General features: G+C 37.9%; 1 protein-coding gene across 6 annotated transcripts in view; it reads left to right on the top strand.

Moving 5' to 3' along the window:
* The window catches only part of FRY (FRY microtubule binding protein), a 182,291-nt gene that overhangs the window by 45,474 nt on the left and 113,382 nt on the right, over positions 1-23,435 (top strand). For all 6 annotated transcript variants that reach the window (XM_083854733.1, XM_083854732.1, XM_083854731.1 and 3 more), the window contains 2 exons: positions 6,251-6,450; positions 21,998-22,051. In XM_083854733.1, the coding sequence (XP_083710859.1) occupies positions 6,251-6,450; positions 21,998-22,051 (254 nt within the window). The remainder of the gene's footprint in view (positions 1-6,250; positions 6,451-21,997; positions 22,052-23,435) is intronic.

Genomic DNA, 23,435 nt, shown 5'->3' with positions numbered 1-23,435 from the left:
AACACCCAACCTATATTTCCCTTGGCACAGCTTAAGATTGTGTCATCTCCTTCTCTCAGTTATTGTCTGGGAGAATAGACACACCCCTCACCTGGCTACAGCCACCTTTCAGGAAGCTATTGAGAGTGGTAAGATCACTTCTGAGTCTCTTTTTCCAGGCTAAACACCTCCAGCTCCCTCAACTGTTCCTCACAGGGTTTGTGTTCCAAGCCCTTCACCAGCTTCGTTGCCTCCTCTGGATGCAGTCAAGCGTCTCAATGTCCTTCCTAAACTGAGGGGTCCAGAACTGGGCACATGCAAATTAATTATGAAAATAATGCTTGCATTAAAATAGTGCTATTAGTGCATCTTACTAGTATGCTGGAATAACATTTTCCTTGGAAATCTTACAGTTTATTTTGCCAAGATAAAAATGGATCTGCTAGACATTTAGTTTGTTTGTTTCAGCAAAAGTTTCCTTTTTTTATTCTCTGTCAATCAAGTTTGAATAATTGGGAATGTTCTCCTTCAAAAGGTGAAACAGCAACCTTTTGTGGCGCATTGACCATATCCTTGTAAATTAAATTCTTCGTTCTTAATAATGTGTTTTCTTTTTTATATATTGTAATTGCTGATTTAAAACAAAGCAAATTTTCTCAAGAGTTATTGCAGCAGATGTACAGTTGTTCTTAAGGATATGTGGTTTCTCACTGATTCTTGGCATGGGAAAAGAAGAGATACTGCGTTGGCTTTATCAAAAGGAATTTAGACTGTATGTACTTTTGGCCAAAAAGACTTTAGTTACAAAACAAAACCCATCCTGTGTTACCGTGCTTTGCATTTCTATACTAATTGTTTTCAGCTTGGATTGTATGATAATACATGTGTTTGATATGTGTGGTTTGTTTTTGTCGAACTCCATTATCCTGTCTCATGTTCTTGGAGTGCCTGAAGTAGTTTCACTAATCTGTCAGCATAGTATGTACTTGTGGATAAATATAGACATGCAGCCACTCTGTGAGTGGTCATCATCATATGCTGAAGCTAAAAATTACCCCTTTGGTTATGGAAAGGCTGAGCTGATCTGCAGGCCTGCTCTAGCTCACACATTGCAGGTCTCCAGCATTTGTCTAATGAGAAACAATACCAAGAAACTGAAGGAAATGTCTTCCTCACAAGCAGTGAGGAAGTGTGAAACAGGATTATGAAACAACTGATTTATTTTTCAATTTTAGTTAGAAAAGGATTCTAACTTTTCTAACTGAAGGAGTGGAGCGTTTCAGGAATTCACAGGCTCATGGATATTACAGTAGCATGTTGGAGAAAATCCAGTGTGATCGGCTTTATAAAGGGGCTCGGTAGGTATGAAAATACTGCAAGTAGATATTTACATTTGTCTTATTAGTTTGTTCATTTTTGCTAAAATATAAATTTGACACAGTTTACTAAAAAAATTCAACCTCTGCTTTTCTGCTCAAAGATAGTGAAAATACAGTAGCTGTATGGCTGAAGTTATGTCCAATGTAGTACAGATTCTTGGCTTTTGCTTTATGATCATTCAGTTGTTTTGATTCCTCTTATAGCTCTGAGAAAAATACCTGTAGTGCAGATCCTAGCAGGGACTAAGATAATTAAATGATAATTTAATTTGGTACTCCTCCGCAGTATCAGCTTTTGACTGTGTGTTGCACTAAAACTACTCTGCTTTTTTACAGCTGTTTTTCTGGGAAACGATCAATACATGGAAAAATCTAGCAGTGATTTTATGTCGGGAGGCCTTTCTGTGGCAATAGTGTATGGTTGTGATGGCAATCGTGTGATACTTCACTGATACTTTCATATTTATTCCTTGTGTTTAATTTTTTAAAAATACATATAATTGAGAAAATAATATTATTATGGCCTGTGCTAAATGAAAATACTCTGTAGGATAAGAGTATAATTTGAACTACAGCTTATTGCACATTTAGTAGAAAAATAAGAGAAACAAGGTGCTTCAGACAGAATTACACCCCCAAATGGTACAGACATTTTATAGTTGATCTAGCATGGTTAAACTTTGTCACAGGTTTTCATAGGATAGGAGCTTTAAATTATACAACTTTCTAAACTTGATCTGTAGATTCTCTGCTATTCCAGAGTCCTTGGGCGTCAGGGTTACCATGATCTCCTCTGTGTGCATCACCATTCATTCTTCTGGGGGATGAGCTACTTTTCTCTAGGTAAAGGGTTTAGCTTAATACAGTACTTGTGTGGTGACCAATACCCTACAATATGTAGACATGCAAACTAAATGTTTCTGTGGTCTTTTCTGGTACTTCTTTTCGTATTATTTTATTATTTTGAAATCAGACAGTAAAAACTAAATTTTTCAAGGAAATCAGTATTTCAAATTGAGTGTAACTCTTTCCTTCCACCCACCTCCCTCCATATATCTTCTGCATGAACTCATACAAACTATAAGTGGTGATTTCTCATGTTAAAATTATGCATTTTATTTAATGGGCCAGTGTTTCACTGGTGTAGATGGCAAAACTGAGCACGTCTTTTTTATTGCTACTTCTAAGGCTCACATTATAATGTGTCAATATAAGGGGACCAATCAGGAATGACTTTAATGCATCTACTTTTTAAATTTAGGGTCCTTGATTTCCAATTTTGTGTCTCACTTTTTTTTTTAAGTGAGTTTTATAGGGCTCTCAGTCTAGGCATAAAAACTATATTCTGTTAAAGCTCATACATTATCAGTACAGACATCAGTGATAGTCTTGTCACTGGGCCAGAATTTTGCAATGCAAATATCAAGCATATGTAAATACTGGAGATAATGGAGCTGAAAAGATGCCTTAGAAAGCCAAACCTATATATAATAGTTCATGACCAACTCATGATCGACTCCAGACCCTCAGAATGTTGGCAGTGTTAGCTTTCACACTAAAGAATCTTAAATGGACTTAACGGTTACAAAATGGTCTTTTAAAAAGTTGAACTAAATCAATGTCATATGCCAGTCATTTCTCTGACTGCTATAATTGCTGTAGTAATGATAGATATTAACCCCCAGGATGTGTTTTCTCTGTCTTTGGGAAAAGGCTGTAAAGTTCTTTCTTTCTGAGAAGAACTAGAATAAAAATTTTTGGTGCACTGGCAAATCTCACAGATAATTGCATTCCTCTATTACAGTGTGCAAATAAGTGATTTTTTCAGTTAGATATCTGGAAAAAAAAATTAAATGCGCCTGTGTCACAAACCTAACAGAACCATTGTTAAAAGGCTTCCTACGAACAATGATGATGTGGATTTAAATTCCAGACTCAGAATCCTGGCTGAATGCTACGATGATTGAAGATGAGGGTGGCAGCTCCCAGGTAGCATGGCTAAGGGTTTTTAAACTGGATTTCGCCAGGATGTGAAGCCTACCTGCTCTCACACACTGCCTGTGTCCAGCCTGCCTCCCTTGAATCCCCCCTTGAATGTTTTGGGTTTAGTAGCCAGGTTTAAAGCAGAATGGCCGAGGAACAGAAGGCAAGTTTGTGTTCGATTAGATGGCTGAGATTCCCCCAGGAGGCAGCCCGGGCTGGCTGCCTGTCCCCAGGCTGAGAGTGTTGTGCTTGGCAGGGGCACAGCGCTGGGCACCGAGCCTGGGAACGGCGCGGGGAGCTCGGCGTGCGGCGCTGCCAGGGACGGCACTTGCGAGGCACAAAGGACACAAATCCTTAAGAAAATTGGATTCGCTGCTCACCAAAACATTTTCCTGACTGAGCACTTGGAGATCAAGCCGATTTCATGGGTAGATGTGAGCCGGTCAAAACCACACATTTGGCAAATATATTCCTAATTGTAAAAATATTGTCTGACTCCATCCTAAAGCTATTTGTGGAGAGATTTCCATTACTAGTGTATTTGATAGTCCATAAAAATTTGCATCTGATCCTTTGCATCCCACTGTCTTCGTGTTCAAGTTTTAAGAGAGCCCAGGTGATGACAGAAGAGCAGTAGCATGCACACTCTTCTCTGGTGGCACTTTTTTCAGTACTTTGAAGTAGATTATTACTGAGAACAACAGTGTATTTTTAGAACAAGTTTTGTGTAATATAGATGTAGGGCTGTTTTATACACTTTGTTTTTTGCCGAGAGTCATAATGCCAGGAAGATTCCATGAAAATGCTTTTGCCCTCAAAAATCAAGTGAAACTTTGCAGGAAACAAATCTAGCAGGAAACATCTGTCACAGTGGGAGAAGTGCTGCTGCTGTGCTGAAGAGTGATGCTGTACCTCATCAGTGAGGGGTTATTTTCAAAGAAAAGTATAGATGTGTTACACTTGCAGAATAATAGCTAAGTGAAGAGAAGCACTTCTGTCTTCTATTATAGTCTTATAGGAACTTCTAAACTGATTTTTCTAAAGGAAAACACATTCTCTTTTCTCTAGTGGATCCTTTTATATTTTTCAGTGTGTAATTTTGGGTTCTGATTTAAATACTCTCAAACCATAAAGTTTCTTCTTTTAATTTTTTTTTTTTTCATTTTTGTTCAGCAATGAAGTGTTAAAGCCCATAGGAAAGGTCAAAAATCTGATTTATCCTTAAAACAATCATATTTCACTAATAATTGACTATTAATTTTCAGTAATACTTGCAATTCTGTTCCTCAAAGGAAAGACTAAAGGTATTAGATGTGAGGCAACCATCATTATAGTTCATTCTTCTTTCTTTCTTTGCAACTTGGATGTGACATATAATGTAACACTCTGGAGTGCAGTGCTGTGGGGAAGTGTTGTAATGGTTTTAGTTCAGAATATTTCCTTGCTTTTTATTGCATTAAAACATCTCTGTCCCAATCACCAGTAGTGCTCGTGGGCATTGCGAAACTTTTATTACATTCAGAGTGGATAATGGCTGATCTTGCCGGTGTTACTTAATTTGCTACTTTTAAAGTCTCTGGCAAAACTAACAGAGAGAGTGTGCTACCAGTTTCTGCCTGAAGACCAAACATTACTTTTATTACCAATAAGAGCTGAGCCCTGAGGATTTCGGTTTGTAAATTTTATGTGTAAAATGGTAGCATTTGAAGTGCTTCCATTTATTTTTTTCTTCATTCACAGAAAAACAGCAAGCAGTTACAAAAAGATTTTAGTATATAAAATCTTGATACTTGTTATGGGGAATTCAATCACAGGACAACTTAGATTGGAAGGTATCCCTGGTGGATGATTAGTCCAACCCCAGTTTACTCACCAACTAGGGGAGGTTTCTCAGAACTATCTCTGGTCGACTTTCAAGTGTCTCCGAAGTAGAGTTTCTGCTGTTATCTCTGGGCAACATGTTCGATCACCCTCTCACAGTGGAAATTATTTCCATATATCTAATGGAAATTTCCCACCTTTAAACTAGTATCTGTTGCCTCTTGTCCTGTCATCCTCAGCTCAAAGAAGAATCTAGTTCCTTGGCATCTTTCCTATACTCCATTAGGTAGCTAAGGAGTACAATAAGATTCTCTTCTCAAGGTTGAATTGGTCCAGGACTCTCAGCCTTTACTAATCTATCAAGCCCCTGACCATCTTCAAGGTCCTCTCTTGGCCTTGCTTCGGAGTAGCAATGTCATTCTTGTGTGGGAGAGCACAAAACTGAATAAAACACACCAGGTGTAATCTCAAAAGTGCCAGATGGAACTGTAGGGCTTGGTACTTTAAGGAAAGCTAATGAATAATCAATACTTTTTGGCCATGGAAAACATTCCATGTCTGACTCTTCAGGTAAGATTTATACTGGTAACATGTATGTTGTTTTTAGGGTTATTCTTGACTGACCTTAGCATAGGTTACAGGAAAATAAGACCCTTTACAACTCACCATAGTCAAAAGACCAGATTCTTGACTTTTGCAAGGCTGAGCTAGTTTGAATAGCAATAAAGAATAAATTTTTGTTACTTGACAACTGGTCTGACTTGCGTGCAAAAAATAAAAAATGAGGATGTTTTTCAGTTTTTCAGCAATTCTTACCATGTAAAAAAAAAGAGGATTCAGTATGCACTACATAGTAAACACCACTCAATTTTAATGTAGAAGATTTCATCTTTGATTTCTTGTTCCAGTTAGATAATGTGTATTTTACCTATGGTTCCATAGAAGTTATATTGATGTGTTGTGTATTTCTTTGATTAGCAGTTAGTCTCCAATTTTGCTTTGACAATGTAGTGGGCTGTTGAGATGCTCTGTGAAGGTTAAACCAGGTTGAATTACTCAGGAGTAAAAGTGTCTTTTCTACATTTCAGCTTCTCCAGTTGGTAACGGATATATCAAGCCACCAGTCCCTCCTGTTTCTGGTACTCAGAGAGAGAAAGGACCTCCAGCCATGTTGCCCATCAGCATTGACCCAGACAGTAAACCAGGCGAATATGTCCTGAAGAGCTTGTTTGTTAACTTCACTACCCTGGCTGAACGCAAGATCCGCATCATCATGGCAGAGCCTCTTGTGAGTAAAAAGAAACTCCATGTGTATTTATTTATATATATATACACACACTGCTTTGAATTTGCTTTAAAATCAGGCTTGCTTGCTGTGGAATGAAGAATCTTTTGGTTGTAGTCTGTGTTGGAGTTTGGTAGTGTTTCCCAAACTGTAAGATATGCTGCTCTGGCAATTAGAATGTTGTGGGAGAGGGCAGAGGTATGCAAGATATGCCAAAGGGGTGACATGAAAAGGAATTAATATTTTATTTCTGTTTGCAATATGAGCACACATAAATGGATTGAGAGGCAGAAGGGGTGTCAGCCAGCATTGATTTCACAACTGGAAGAGCAGTCACTTGAGTCAAAATAGATTAGAAAATGCTGAAATATAATAAAAGCAGTATTTCTGAACATTACAGGGTTTTAACTAAAACATGAAAATGGCTGCTGACTCCTCTTTTAGTTCTGAGAGTAGATTTCAGAATCTAACAGAGGGCTATAGCACCTATTTTCCAGATATGAAAGAGCATGCAGCACTTGAAAAAGGAGTTACGTTACAAGGTCATGCACAGTGAGAGAACCATTGTTATTTGTATTTTTAGGCAAATATAACACGCCAATATGTCTGTTACAGTTTGTCTTATGTACATGAATTTACAGGGCATTTAACTTAAGATTACATTTTATATACTTTCTTGCTATTTTGCATAAGGAAGAATATTTCTATGACTTGTGTTTTAGTTCTGATGAGGTAAAAAAAACCCCAAGACCTAAAAATAACCAGAAATCTCTACTTCTGTACTATAAGGGAATTTTAATAAAATGTTAGAATGTTTTTGTTACAAAGTCCAATGTAGAGTACTTAGTTCAGTTCCCCATTTTCAGGATATTTTGAAGGGTAAAATTTAAATTTGCTTTATTCTGATGGCATCTGTTTAGTTTGATTTAGATTCAGAAGCATTTGATGCTTGGAAAGTTTTATGAGGCTTTCTTCTGAAATATTAGCTGGATGCAAGATGACAGACCCATCTTACATAATTTGGAAATAACACCAAAAAAAGCTTACAGTAAAGAATATTATGACAAAAATCCTTTTTTTTTCTTCTTTGATGAGTTCCCTCCAAATCACAAAAAGTAGAATAAACTGACAGTCATAGTGTAGGTCCTTTTAAAAACTAAAATACCAGTAACTATTTATTGCCATCCAGTCTTCATGTGATGCACAGCGAATGTCTTTAAAATTTTAAAACAAACTGTGTGTAAAATTGCTTGACAAGATCAGGGGAACAGCAAGACAATCAGTACTGAGGACATAATCTCCTTGCAATACCTTTGTTACTCTTAAATATGAACCTCTGCATTTTCATATAAGATTTCTGGTGTGGATTTATTCCCATTTGGCCTTGTGTTAAGATGATTTTGAGTTGCCGTGTGGTAATATGTTGTTTTTTTCACTTTGAGAAACTATTATTATCTGAATGTTGATCTTATTCTAGAGGTTGTTCAATGGAATTTTATTTGGTAAATTCAGTGTAGAATGTAGGAGTATTGCAATAGACTGGAATGTCACCTTCTTGTCATCATTTTCAAAACGTATTTTTTACAGGGGTCTGACCATGAGACACTAACAATAATTCAATTACATACTCACATCTCATTAGTACTAATAAAACTTACAAGTCATGGCATGCTGCTGTTTGAGGTTGGCTGTGACCAATGAGTAAGAGGATTCTGTAGACATTCAGTTAAAATTATCTTGAAATAATTAGGTTGTAATGAAAGAAGTGACAAGGGAAAATGGCAAAAATTATTCTTGAATAACAGCTAAGAATTTAAGTCTCCCCTTTTTGTGAGGTAGCTTCTGGATCTTTAGCAGCTTTGTTCCCACATTTTACTCTACTGATTAGAATTGTGACCAGAAGTCCCAGGGATTTGGGAGATGAAGTTTATAAATTGATGGTGAAAAGCTACCTTTTGGCCTTTCCTCACAATAGGTAGTCAGATGGTGAACTCTTTGAAGTTTATGTTCTAATTAAGTTCAAGTGTACTTCAAAGAAAGTCAGACTTGCACACTGCTCAACACTGAGATATTTCTAGTTTGACTTCTCCAAGTCATTACAAGATATGACAGTTTAATTTTATAATGAGTGATGAATACTTCAGATATCTTCTAGAGAAGATAAAATTGTCTGTTTATAATATTGTTGCCTTTGCATCTCTTTTATCACGAAGCCTTGCTCACATTGAAGCTCTGAAGTTACTATGGTTAATTTAAATACTTACTGATACCTTTTTTGCCTAGATCATTCTTTTCATACACATATTCTGCCTGCTTATACTTTCTGATTATCATTACTTTTGTTTTTACAAATTTTTCTCTCAGTTTCTTTGGGTTCCATATGCCCATATATTGTTCTCTCTTTTTTGTGATGCATGCAGAGCCAAAGTGTAAATTACAATGTTGTGACAACTGTGTTGGAAAACCATGTTTGTGTCACACCATGAGTTGCAGATGCTAGAAAGGCATTAGAAATCTTCAGTGAAGGCACAGCAAACCCCACCCCTTCCTGCAGCCCCATGAAGTCTCATCTGGGATAGCAATATTCCAATGGGAGAGAAAGCAGAGGGCAATGTCACCTACTCCTCTTGCTGCCTTGGCTGGCAAATGACTGTCATTTGACATTTTGATTACTGGATCTGGCAGTGATCATCATAAAAAACACACTCCCCAGTTAATGTATTTTCTAGACATGAATATAATGTCAAATATCCACTGCTAAGTCTTTAACAAGTTGAAATGGAAAACTTTTGTTTCCAGATTTGACATTTTTTAACTTTGTCTGCAGAATATTTTATTCAGAATTTCAGGTCAATTTTCTCCCTTTTTATATATCAGGACCTCTGATATATAAAAAAACAGTTCATTAATTATAAGTTCACAATCATGTGGCTAATTTTTAATGATTAACTACTGTACCCAGATTGTCAAGTTATATTATTTCAAATTAAAAGTATTTGACAGCAGACTTGATTAAAGTAGCTTGTCCAGTTTATAAAATTAAATTCCCGTAAATGAAATGTAAATAACTTTTTCTTGAAAATCTTTAATAATTTCCTGGTTCTTTTCAGTAGATAATTGTAACAAATATTAAGATTTTATCCTGCAGACCTTTTTTCATAGCTGATTTAATTCATATTTAACTTTCATCCATTTTTATTCTAAATCTTCTCTGCATTGCTTCACTCATAAACACAATCTGATATTTTATTACTGCTTATTTTTTCTAGCAGTGGTGACCTTGAAATGAAGCTAGGAAGAGGAAGCCAGGGAAATATTCTTGCCATTTCAAATGAAAGAATATGTTTCATAGCTCTGTAAGGAGAAAGCCCAGAAAACAGTTTCCTTTTTTAGGAGTGTTGATTATCACTTTGGGTAATAATTCATCCTGTGCATACAGAGCAGGCTAATCTTTAAATACAGCTTTCAGCAGTACTTACACACAGCTGTAGACATTGATAAAACATGGGGAGCTACAGGCATTGACAGTTGTTAATGGTTAATTTAGCTGTTGGTAAACTTTCATTATGCTTTTCTCCTGCAAGCATCTTCTTTTACCGAGCCTCTCTGAATTCAGGATCTCTCTGAATACTGAACTCAAGAACAGAATTTACTCATTATAGGATTGGGACTATAAGCATATTCATGTATTCTGCATGTAACTCCTTCCTTTTAATAGGCAGGTTTCATCTCACCATTAGGAAAAAAACCCTGAAAGGACTAAAGTCGTTGATACTTGTGTCTTTATTACTACTATTTCATTAGAAACTTGAAGACATTAAAATAGAGATCTATTTCAAGACAGGGCTGGTGATAACAATCTAGGAGATGGTGCAGAAGACTTTGAAAGGAAGGAAAGAATACACAAATTTCAGAGACTGACCAACCAGTATAATGGGGCTGGTTTCTGATTAGCTTCAGTCTAGGCCTCACTTCCTCTAGGCAAGAGAAGAATATGCAAAGAACAAACTTGGGAGAAAAGGAAGTAGGGCTTTTTGTTTTCTGAGGATGGGGCTGTGATAACTAGTAAGGTTTATGTAGGCTATGATAATACCAAGCAGTTTTATCCCACAGCTGTAATGTAGAATTTTCTGGTTTACATGGACTAAAACTCCATCTGCATCACACAAGGTGGCAACTCCTTGCTTGTCACCTGTAATGAGATACATTACCATTACACGTATTTTGCATTTGAAGTCCTCATTAATAGTTTGGCATGTACAGGGACTTTGGACCCTTGTTTGTTCACAGTGCATAGATAGTAATTACTATCAGGAACAAGTAATTTCCTGGAAAAGAGGAAAGGCAAGCTGCCTTGCTCTGTTCTAGCTATTTACTCAGTATATGTGTGCCTAGACAAACTGACAATTACACAACTTTATTTGAATGCCTTTATGCAAATATATATTGAAAATTCTGTTCTCTTTTCTCATACAAAACCTATCTCCCTGGGACCTTTCTTCTGTAAATGCTACAAGCTGTAAATGCTGGCTTCCCATTGTCATGTGTCCCTATCCACCTCTGTGTCACTGAAGGATTATGCCACTGATCATTAATCTAATTCTTTTATTCCACAAGTGTTTGTGCTAGTCAAAATTTAGTGAAGCATGTGGCAGTCAATCCCAGCTCTAAGGACCTCATCATTCATAATACCATAACTCTGTATCTAATGTCTCATAATTCTTTATTTCTGCTGTATTATTTATTTAGCATTTATATTATAGAAATAAATATTATTATTTATTAGACCTAGTTGCAACAAATAATGCGTAGGCCATTAAGAATAATTATTCTTAATTACTCTTTCAATAATTTTCTCTGAAGTGCTTAAGTTGCTTCTTTATGAAATTCTGCCTCACTTTATTATACTGTGCTGAGGACTGTTCTCTCACCTCCTCATAAGAAAGTGAAAGCATCTCCACAATTTATTACTTTTGGTACTCAATATGTAACTGAACATATATGATGTTTTCATTGTATGGAGCCCCACAGATCCATTACAGTGGATGTGTTAATTGAATGTGCAAATCTATGTCAGTCAGTCATAGGACAGTCCTGGAGGACCAAGTGCAGTCATTCCCCTCAGGAGAGGGTCTCTCTCCTAGTCCCTCCAGAAAGTGTCAGCTCAGCAGAGTTCCTTTTCTGCAGGTCATTGACTGGTCCTGGGTCAACCTTTTAGACTAGTGGTTGGTCTCAGTATTTTATTCAACTTCTAGCCTTATCTAAGGACTTCTCATTGCCTAGAGAAGCTTTAAGTGCCCAATCCCAATACCAGAATAGAGCAATCTGATCTAGTGGAAGGTATCCCTGCCTGGAGTCTGTTGATCTTTAAGGTACTCCCAACCCAAACCATTCCATGATTATATGATTGTGAATTTAATTTCTATGTGGACCATCCCCTCGGTTCTGTTTCCTTTTACTCAGATTTTCCAGCAGCTAACTTCTCTGTTTCAAGAAATCAGTTAAGCAGAACAATGGTTCAGTCATCACTCTTCCCTCCTTCACTAATCAGCTTTCCTTGGGAGTTCACTGGTTTCCAAATATAGTCCAGTCCACTAGTGATAATGAAGCCCAAGCTGGGCCAGATCAGTGCATTCTTTTCTCCAGCAAAAGAAAAGGCAGCTAAGCCTAGGAGATCTCTTCCATGAAATAAGCAAGCTCTACTCAGGAGCTCAAAGGATTTGAAGGCAGAAAATCATGGGAAAGCTTGGCCTTTTGTACTAAAGATGGAGAGCAAACAAAGACAAATCCAATGGCATAAAGATCCTTCACTTACACTTACCACCTCAAATATAATATCTTCCTCCAGTTATCGCTGTATGTATCTCAGGCTGAGACCTGTAGCAGATGCCAGGCACTGGACAGGACAGAGCTAGGGTGGGTAATCTGGAACCTCAGGACAATTATCTTCCAGAGAGACCTAGAAAGGTTTGCATAATTGAAGCAGTGATCATAGCTCATGTATCTTCTGTGTAGTTCAGGGGGACATATTGCAGAACTGAAACACAGAAATTGAGGGAAAAGAGTGTGAAGGATGCAGCTGGGAGAAAAAGAGCTAGAGGAAGAGACAAATGTGGAGTTTCAGAAGTAATCATAGGGAGTGCAGGAAAGCAGAGAGAGCATGGTCTGATCAATGGTTGCAATCAGACCACAGAGAGTGTGGTCTGATTGCAACATCCATATTAGACTGAGGGGAAAACTTTATGCCATTTTAGCAACTCAAGAAGGAAACACATACATTTTTGCATAGACATTGGCATTGTCATTTGCACTTAGATACAGGTTCATAAAACACTCCCACATTTCAGAGTCAGTGTCAATGGGCACTTTCTCAGTGCTCCCGGGGTTTCCATGGTTGAATGTGTGGGCAGAATGCTGTTTGGGACATAAGCAGAGCTCATTCCAGTGGCAAGACTCTGCAGGACTCACTGTCCCTCGGCCTCATTACTGCGTGGATACAGCTGGAGGATAGTCAGTGGCGCGTATGATGGTTCAAATCACTGGGAGAATTTAACATTGCAAGACAGATTCAATCCAAGGTCACTGAGGCTGTCACATGTTGGCCAATGCTTGCAAATATAGCAGAGAACCTACCACATGCCCTTAATCACATTTTTGTGTCATTTAAGGATATTGGCTGTTACCACTCTCCAGAAAATGAAAGTCCTACTACAGTCATTTCAGGCCAATCTTGTCACTGGTCTGTCATCATGAAGGACAGAAGAAAATCAAGTGTGCACTTTGGTAGAATTGTTGCCAGATAAGTAGCAATTCAGTAAAGAGGTATTTTCCCATAGCTTCACAACAGCTTCATCCTTTGCATGCTTTCAGAGTCACATTTGAAGTCAGTGAGGTACTGCTTGATTTATGTGCTCTTTTCTGGGCCTGCATCTGGCATGGTACAGTTTATACATCAGACAGCTTGAATTATACCATATTTGACTGTATATCTGGTGACATGACAAATGTGAGAAAACTTGAAATACTTCAAGTAACTATGTTCCTAAATTGGAGATCCACCCAATAAGGTCTTGTTTCACTAACTGGGTATGCAATACATGTGGAAGCTTTCAGGGCCAACGTACTTGTAGCAAAAGAAGATTGAAGGCTTACATTAGCTCTGCTAGGGCATCTGGCATCCTCCTTGGAAGTCTGTCAAATCAGTACCATTAACCAGGAGGAAAAGGCTTCAGATCAAATCACCTGGGGGCACCTCCCATAGGGTACAGTTACAGCCTTTGAAGTAAACACATAACCAAGAAAGCTCCAAGTAACAGAATTTTAAGGAAAACTACTGGCAGTAGTTCTCAACTTCACTTTAGAAATACACTTTCCTCATCTCTTTTTCTGTTCTGTGAAAACAGGTGCAGAGTTGGTGACAATAAGTTACCTGATGTTAAAGCAGCAGTGGACATCAGAGAGCAGACCATGGCCAGTATCATTTGCTGTCCTTTATTACCTCTGGCTGTCTGGGTCTTGAGAGAATGTGGTTCCTGTTTGAAGATATCTTGGCTGTGCTTGGAGCAGCCCTGCAATTACAACCCTAAATTTATTCAAATCAACTGATAAGAGCTGCCTATAGGCTTTATTAAATTAGGTCACATTATTCTGAGTGGGTAACCAGTGGTCAGGGCCCTCAGGGCACTAATAAGCCTTAATGGCCTCCTCTGAGTCTCACCCACACCTGCCCCACAGCCCAGGACCCATTCCCAGGTTTTGGAGCCTTTAGTCCCTGCTACAACAGGGCCAGTCCCCTGCTCCCACAGCCCTACCCCCTCCCCTTGGGCCTTGCTGAGCCAGGTCACATAGCTGAAAAACCTTAATAAACCTTAATAAAATACCAATTGAAACAGTACCTCGAATAGCAGTTTCATGCAAAGGTCTTAACACAGACTTGGAAGTTTTGATCTCCATCATCTATTGTTCTTATTGTTACATGGAAATCACTGTATCAATTGTGGTTTGTTTTTTTTTTTTAGCATTATGCTTATTTTAGTCCAACAGGCTCATAAATGAAAGATCATGGGGTCTCATACTGCATCCTATGACACCACTCTTGACTGAGGCCTTATACATTCCCTGCCTTAGCAAATTAGGTTCCAATCAACAAAATTTTATCTTCTTGTATTGGAAGTTTTTAGTCTAGAATCACACAGTCTACTAACACGAGGCTGGAATTATGGTGTCAACATTAAGTGCCCCCCACAGTTTGTGTCCAGATGGTCTTTTTAAATTTATCATACTTACAGGTTGTAAAATCTACTCTTTTTCTGTACACTGTAGTACTAGAACAAATAAAATCAGGGAAAACCAAGGGACAGTATTATAATACTAACCAGGAGCATCCTAACAGGCAGAGGATTTTGATGTATTCATTAAGTTACAGTTTCGAAAAGGCATTCCTATTAAAAGAAGCTCTGAAAACAAACAGCCAAGAAAATTTCCTTTCTCACTTGTACTAGAGTGTACTTCAAATCTCAGTAAAGTTATCCTTAGTACTCTTTTCAACTTACAGGTTTCACAAGAGCACATCTATGTATTTTAAATATTTCTTTCAGGTTTCACAAAAGCACATCTTTAAAGTATTTCTTTCAGAACTCATCCACCAGTAGTTACCAGCTTTTTTGAGGCTTAAAATATGGTAGTACAAGAAATGTTTTACTTCCTGCCTACAATAAAGCATCTTACTTTGCAATTTCTGCTTTCTGGAAAGCAGAAATACTGAGAGTAGTAGGTCTGTTGTTTGGATTTGTTGGGGTTTTTTTGTTTGGGTTGTTGTTTTTTGGGACTGTTTTATTTTGTTTGCTTGTTGGGTTTTTTTGCTTGGTTTGGTTTGGTTTAATTTTCTGGGTTTTTCTTTTACTGGTACCTGTATATCTGTAACAGCATTTAACCTTTGAAGTTTGCAACTGTTTATTGTCAACAGTGAGTTGAGGGAATATCTGGAAATTTTTGTACTGTTCAGGTAAGACTGACAGCATTCTTGACTTGCTTGTTAAAGGCTAGTGAAAGAAAATTGATTTTGTTTGTTGGGAGTTGTTTTGTTTGGGTTTTTTTTGTTACATTCTATGTTATCTTGGGGAAATAGCAGTGCTAATTTTTGTACTGCGCATCCAATTGCAATCTCTAGTTCAGTGGGTTTGCTTCATTCTTCAGGATGCTTGAAATTTAATTCCCTAGAGTATTACTTCTGAAAATAAATTTGGTAATTTTTTTGGCCTGTATGGCCATTTTTTTTTCTGACACATCAGGTACTTCAGACTAAACATTCACATGACCAAAATTTATGTGTCCATGTTTTAGTTTTCTTGGTAGACAACCTAGGTAAAAGGTGCCTTTTGCAGAGAATGTGGTAATCAGACAAAAATTAGCCTGCAATACCTGATGTGATGACATAGTCTATCATCGAATCAGAGCAGTGCATGACAAGGGTGCCAAAGAGTCAAAGCCAAGGAGTGAAAACTTGTATTTGAAGCTGAACTGATGTTTTTCTGTATTTTTATATTCAGCAGTACGGGCACATTCTTTTCCATATGAACAAAACAGAAGAGCTATTACAAAAAAAACCCCAAAGCAATTACATGAAGAAAGAATATACTCAGTAATACTGAGCTTGTCTTTTAAACATGCACTTTTCATTATTTTTTGTGCATTAACTGTAATGACGAGTAAATTTTTGACTTGAGCTTTTTAAATAATTTTTCTTTCAGACATGTAGCATAATTTTACATATATTTCATGGCCACTTGAAATATGCTTATTTCCACCATATGAAGTACCATGCACAATTAGCATTGCTTTTTTACTCCATATTCAACAGTTAAATGAAGTCCACCACAGTTTTTGTTAACATTTTGTGTATCTCTAATTTTGTCTTATGCAAAGCTGTGTTGTTTCCTTGAAGCTGTATTATCGTATCTTTCTTATTATGTTTGTTTTTAGAATTTCCAGTTACTGTATGCTTAGAATTTCAAAGGTTAATGAGGGAAGTCTCCTTTATTTTACTCTCTGTGTACCGTGGTCACTGACAATTTCTAAAAGAAGTGTCTAGCAGCTAATTGATGCTAAGAGAAGTCAAAGATTCGGTTGTCATCCACTGAACAGGCAATTTATGTGTTTATTCATGAGGACCTGCTGAGTTGCAAAGAATGGTTAATGAAAACAGGAGACTAATTTGCCTGTTTAATAGAACTTGCAGGTGGGAGACAGTTGGGAGACTATCAGAGTAAACAGATTATCCGTTTCAGTCAAAAGCTTGGCTCTCTTAATTGCTTAGGTATAAATTTATTTAACTGCTTGGGGTGGTGGTAGAAATTCCCAAATACTAAAAAGGTATATGAGCAACAAAAATCATGTCCTGAGCAGTTCAGAGCTATTTTCCATGACAGAGCTTTTTTGGTGTGACCACAGACTGTTCCGTATCCAGTTCTGAAAGGGCCAAACGGAAGTAAATACTCAAAAGTTCAGCTTCGTGAACCTGCTCAATGCAGGATCAGCACAGATCCCTTCTGGGAGGGAGGAGGCAGGAGCACACAGCTGGAGTGGAGGACATGGGTTACCCATCATATGAGCACAGGATTGACAGTGATACATTTTCCTGGTTTTGCAGGTCCAAAATAATCAAGACCAATAAAAATAATTGGTATATTCTTTTTCCTGCTGAGAAATATATAGGACAGAGATCTTCTTTTGGGGGAGGGGGGGCTGGTGGGGTGATTCATCATAAGAAGAAAGAATTACTCTTGGAGAGTTTTGGGCTCTTAAGATTGTGCTTACATGCATTTTACATATATTGTAGCTGTAGTAGTTGAATCTGTTCTATGTCTACTCCATTTTACATGAAAGGGTCCATTCTTCTTTCTCTTTGGTGAGGCTTCCACCCCAGCAGAGCACTCAACAGAGTATGTCTGGCTGCTTTTTAGTGTGCAGTGCAGAAGTTAAAATTTGTGTAAAAATATCCTTTCACCATGCTTTTAGGAAAACAAAAACGAGGTTTTATCTCAATCAGTAATACAGTAGGCTGTCACAGTTCAGTAGGAAAAAGAGGCCTAATGGTTGCTGAGATTAGAAATAGCTTTAAGGGGCATTATATATCATCATAACATGGTGACATAGTGAAGCTCAATAGGCACTACAACATCCTTTTTGTTTTTATGTTTCTCTGAACACTCAGTTCTGTGACAGGTGGCTATTCCTGTGTAAATTTACCCAATTATATTTGTGTAGCAGCCCTGAAAAAGCCTTAATATAGTAACCATTAAAAGTCACTGACAGTCTTTGGAGAAATGTTTTAATGTGTCTGTGTGAATAGAGGGTTTGGATGATAGGGGGTTTTTTAGGTAATTTATAAATACTATGTTTAGTTGATGTATGCAAATTTGATAAAATACACATTTTCCATTGCATAGTTAACATATTCTGGTTTATTATATTATATTGATGTTTTCCCAAGAGCAATGAGGGAGAGGAAGGAAGTTAAGTTTTAGCTGAGCATTTTGTTTTGTAGGCATTGGCAACACAAAACATTTAGCTAGTTTTATTGAAAAACAATAGTTTCAAATATTAAATTGCCTTAACTGCTTATCTCTAATGTGTTTATATTGTGGGAGTTTCTAGCGTGAACAAATACAGTGCTGCAATTGAAGGCAGCACTTCAAACAAGAAATAAGGATGTTTAGTTTAGTGATTAAATATGGAAATGTTATTATTGAGAATCCATTCTTTAGAAATTTTCTGGGCTCTTCCATATTAATCAAAACTTTCTTTATTCGTATCTTGCTGTTGTAAGCTTTGCCTCCAAATTCAGCTGAACTATTCATCTAAGATTTGGAAGATATTTCTATAGAATTTAGTATATCAACAGACTCAAATAAGTCAACTTATTGTATGAAAAGGCCTCTTTTCCATTCCTAAGTTGGGTGGGCGAAAGAATAAATTAAGTAAAATTGTACCATGAGGCTAGAAAACAGTTTTAGGATTTTTTAAAAACTAATTAGTGTATCTCCAGGGTAAATAGACTACTATGGAATCTATTGTCCAGAGAGAGTTTCATATTATATGATATGAAATGATATTTCATATCATTTTAACCTTTCTTTGCAAGTCCTGAACCTATGGTATGTCATAAAGACACCTCTTGTGAGTATAAATACATTTTATATAGTATCTGCCATAGCAATAATGTTGAAAATACTGCATAAAATGAAATGGTAAGATTTGGAAGGATGTTAGAACTAGGCAAATAGAATAGGCAAGTTTTTTACAGTAAATGAAAAAAATTATTTATTGCATAAAGAAAAATTGCTGTTTTCAAAGGACACTTGAAGTACCTGCATATAATTGAGTAGCCTTTGAATTTACTCACTAATGCCTCGCTGAGGTGGTCAGTTGTTGCTCTTATCATGAATGTATTCATGCTTTTCTATTTTAGGAGTGCTTAGACAACTAAACCCCACATTTCTATCTGGCCCTTCATCTTTATTCTGTTCTTTATCTATTCAGCCTTCAGTATTAATAGTAAGTAGTAATAACTTCTATGCTGAGTTCTCTCAAACCTCCAAACCCCACATACAAACCTATATGGCTGTTGCCATTCCTTGCAGGGATGCAATGATTGGCTCTGGCATGGGCACCCTACTCCCAGAACTGGAAGGGTGTGTGCAAAGACTCTTGTCTCCATGGGCTCAGGTTGGGTCCTGACAGTGGCTGAATGCGGTGCCAGTGGCAGCACTGTCCTTGGAAAGAGTCAAGGAAGAGGCAGCAGCAGCAACCCAAACAGGGGTGTGACAAAGAGGCAGAAACAGCTGCAGCAGCAGCTGCTGCCTGGCAAGAGTGTGAGGGGAACAGCGGGAACAGCAGTGGGTGCAGGATGGGATAAAGGGAGGAAAAAGGCCTCAACTGAAGCCCTAAACTGAAGACATTGAGAAGTTACAGCAGCATAAGCCTTCCTGGCTCTTGGCAGTTCTCCATCCCAGCTGTCTTCTGCTGCCACCAAGGCTGCTGCATGGCCTGTGAATGGTTTCTTTAGGTCAGTGCACCATGGCTGGGGAAGCTGTGGTGTAGTGCCTGTAGGAAGGCTCATGATGACTTGTCAAATGGCAGGTATCTTTAATTCAGGAGTGCATCCCCCAGGGAATGTTGTCATCAGAAACTGAAGTATCTGGGAGGTATATGTGCTTCCCTGGATAGGTTACAGGTGATGAGGACATTTTCAGGGTTGTGATTCCTAATTTGGGTTCCCAGAGAATGGTTTGTCTTGTTTAACTGTGTCCCCCTTAGAGACAGCATGTGATGAGGAATCCCACACCTCATTTCTGCCTGAAACTCTACTCTCTGAAAGCCCAGTATTGCAGTGTTGGTCATGGAAACACAAAGCTTCTGCATGTTGAAGCCCTTTTTGTGGAAACAGACCTTAAGAAGTTTTTCTGTGGTAACACAAGTCTTCTGTAACAGAATCAGAAATTTCATAACTAAAAAGAAAAAAAAAAAGTGGTGTTGATTTTCTTTTCCTAAACTGCAGTAATTCTTAGTATGCCGATTTGTCCAGGACCCGTGAAAACTTAAGAATCCTTTTCCTTTTAAATAAGTCAAACACTGCTTTTGTAAGTTTATCTGCTGCCCTTTTCAGTGAGCAGCAATAGACAAAAGAAGTATTGTCCTCCTGTGACACACAACTAGACAGGGTAGCACCAACTTACTGATTGAGGAGGAGGAGGACTGTGGGTGGGGTAATGTCCTGTGTTTTTCTCAGGGTTACAAGGTTTTTTACTGCAGATGTTCATCACCAATAATCTGTCATAAAGTTGTAATTAATAGCTGTTGTGCCCGTAATGTAACCTGGAGGAGTTGCTTTAGGTATTGGAGAAAACAATGAAAAATATTGATGGCTGTTCTGGGTAAATCAGTGACTCAGTAGAAAACATTTTGTTGATTTTTGTATTTGGTAGGTAGTCAGGGGATACTGCAGTCACCCCACAGTTGGCGTCCTTGCCAGCTGGCATTACAAGTGGATCAGCATAATTAATTTCAAAATCAGTCAGCAGATTATACTGGGCAACATTCACTTCTGAAAAATTACATGAAATAATAGAAATCTTTGGTTCAGCTCAAGTCTCTCCATTTCCTTATCTCATCAGCTTTACAGATTTCTTTATTCTATATCTAATATCCTCTGGCAGGGATGGTATTTTGCCTGCTACATTAACAGATGCTGATGAGTGTAACAGTTTGTTGAAAGCTGAACACAAAATCTTATTCTGAGCTGGTGGGAGAGCCCCAGTCTTGCAGCTGTAGGAGAAAAAGAGTCATGATTTGTAGAAGAATAAGGCACTGGCACATGGCAGACACCAGAAACAGTAGTGTAATTCACAGCAGAATTGTGATGGTGACTAATGTTTTCTAGACTGTCATCTGCCCTCATGTGTTTGTTGTTTATTTTGATTGTGGTGTGGAGATTCATGTTTTGTATACTGTTGCATACGTATAGGATATTGGCCTGTGTACTTCTCTGTGTCTCAGTAGTTCAGCCTGTTTCACAAAGAAGCCATGCAGGTGAATGGATGTTCACACATTCTTTCTCTGAGTTGGGCAGTTCTCCTTGGCTTTACCAGTTGCTCTGAGGATATGCTTGACCTGAAAATATCCTTTCATTCTGAAAATACCTTTTAAAAATTTTTAGTAATAATTTTCCTCACAATTTTCTTCCTTAAAAATGAACTCTGTGCTCTTTGATTCTTCTAAGATCACCTTTCCTTCAGTATGCCCTGCATGATACATTATATCTATGGACATGTTTGTATTGCCTGGTGGTTTTATGATAAGAAGGTACATCATGTAACAGAATTGCAGAATCACAGAATCACTGGGTTGGAAGAGACCTTCAAGATCATCGAGTCCAGCCCAGCCCTAACACCTCAACTAAACCATGGCACCAAGTGCCACATCCAGTCTTTTTTTAAACACATCTCCCTGGGCAGACCATTCCAGTATTTTATCACTCTTTTAGTAAAAAACTTTTTCCTAATAGCCAACCTATATTTCCCTTGGCACAGCTTAAGACTGCATCTTCTTGTTCTGCCAGTTCCTGCCTGGAGAAAGAGACCAACCCCCACCTGGCTACAACCACCTTTGAGGAAGTTGTAGAGAGTGATAAGGTCACTCTGAGTCTCCTTTTCTCCTAAATAGAGACTCTTGGTTATGTGTTAGAGGAAACCCTAGGTGCTTTTTAGGATGTTGAAAGAGTTTATCATCAGCGTGAGCACAGACTCAGATGTAATGAATGCCCAATCCTTCTCTTTCATGAAAAGACACCAAAATCACTCAAGACACTCTGTCAGTGTTGACTGGTACATATGCAGAGGCCTCTTTTGCATATGCAACAATTGTCCTGGTATCTCCAGGATCAGATCAGGAGGCACATTATTGTGAGTTAAAAATCTTCTAACTGAACAATAACTGTAGAATATAATGGTATTGATCTTAAGTAATACATATTTAATATATTTTCTTTCAGGAGAAGCCACTGACCAAATCTCTGCAACGAGGAGAAGATCCCCAGTTTGATCAAGTAAGACTCTTGAAATTACATTATTTCCATTCCTCACGCTAAAAGAGAAGTGCATTGGAAGGCATTCTACTGTCCTTACACTGTTGTTGCATACTGCAAAAGTAATATTTCTTGATGTGGTTTGGTAGAATGATAAGTGGTTGCCTAACTATTCCTGGATATAAATTGGAAGAATTTTTCCACTGTTTCCAAGGTCAATATTATTCTGCCATAGAACTTGTTACATTTTATATTGTATTAGGCACATATATCATTTCATGTCTGTTTCCCCTGATGGGGATCTTGAAGCAAAATTTGTATCTTTTCAAATTATGTGGTTTTTGAAACAGATGTGTGGCCTCCAGTCTTTCTTTTATAGTTAATATGAGGGCCTATAGAATCATGGTTGTTTCTATCAGTCTCATCAGTCTAGTTTGCCTCTGTAGTTGTGACTCTGCATGACTTACATGTGTGTTGCACTTCAAATAGGCCGAGCCAACCCGTTGTGTTTAAAATTAAGTATAAGTTCAATTGTCAGGATAAATGCCTGTATATGACAGGTAGATAATTATTAGGAAAATGATGGACAGGGAAAAAATATTAAAGATTAAGTAATTGGTTTGATTTCATTTAGTAGAACAATAGAATTGTAATTAATAAAATAAAATTTATATCTGGCATGAGATTAATTTATTATGTAAGGGAAATAGGACAAGTATAAAAATAAAACTAACAGCAATATACACAATTCTAATTGATTATATAAAGCAAGTTATTTTTGTCAGCAAGATCTAGAATAACCTATTTTGAAATAAAGGAAGATAGGTTCCAAAGAGTTTAAGTTACATAAAAGATGCCAAAACGGTCAAATCTCACTCCCCACGAAGAGGAATGATAAACTCCAGGTCTGGCATTGCTGTCACCATTGCTGCTGACTCCACATCTGCCCACACCACTGTGCTGCCAGCAGGGCCAGAAATACAGAACAGAAAGAGCAGAAGCAGCAGCAGCAGCAACAATTCAAAAGAAAGTCATGACCAGTGCCATAAGATGCAGGTACAATATTGATCAACTTCAGGGGAGGAGAAAGGTAAAAGTACAACTTCAGAACCTCAGCTGAACATTTATTGAGTTTTCTGAGACATTTTGCCAGAAATAAAGATGCCTTGTGAGACTCCACTGGCATTCACTAAGGTTCACTTTGTCATTTTAGCCTGACAAAGTGACTCTAGATTGTTCTGTAGCTGCTTTTTGGGGAGGGAGAGCCTGCCTGAAGGGCTGCTCAGAGCAGGAGGTGAATAGAGGAGTGAGACCTATGCTTCATACTCGGGAGCTCCCTGTCCACCTCACTGACCATAGGGACCCCACAGGGAAACCAGCCACTGTAGGCTAAGGAGGTTCTTTC

The sequence above is a fragment of the Zosterops lateralis genome (genome assembly GCF_965231275.1).
Source record: "Zosterops lateralis genome assembly, chromosome: 2".
Lineage (NCBI taxonomy): Eukaryota > Metazoa > Chordata > Aves > Passeriformes > Zosteropidae > Zosterops > Zosterops lateralis.
This window is presented reverse-complemented; position numbering and strand designations above follow the sequence as displayed.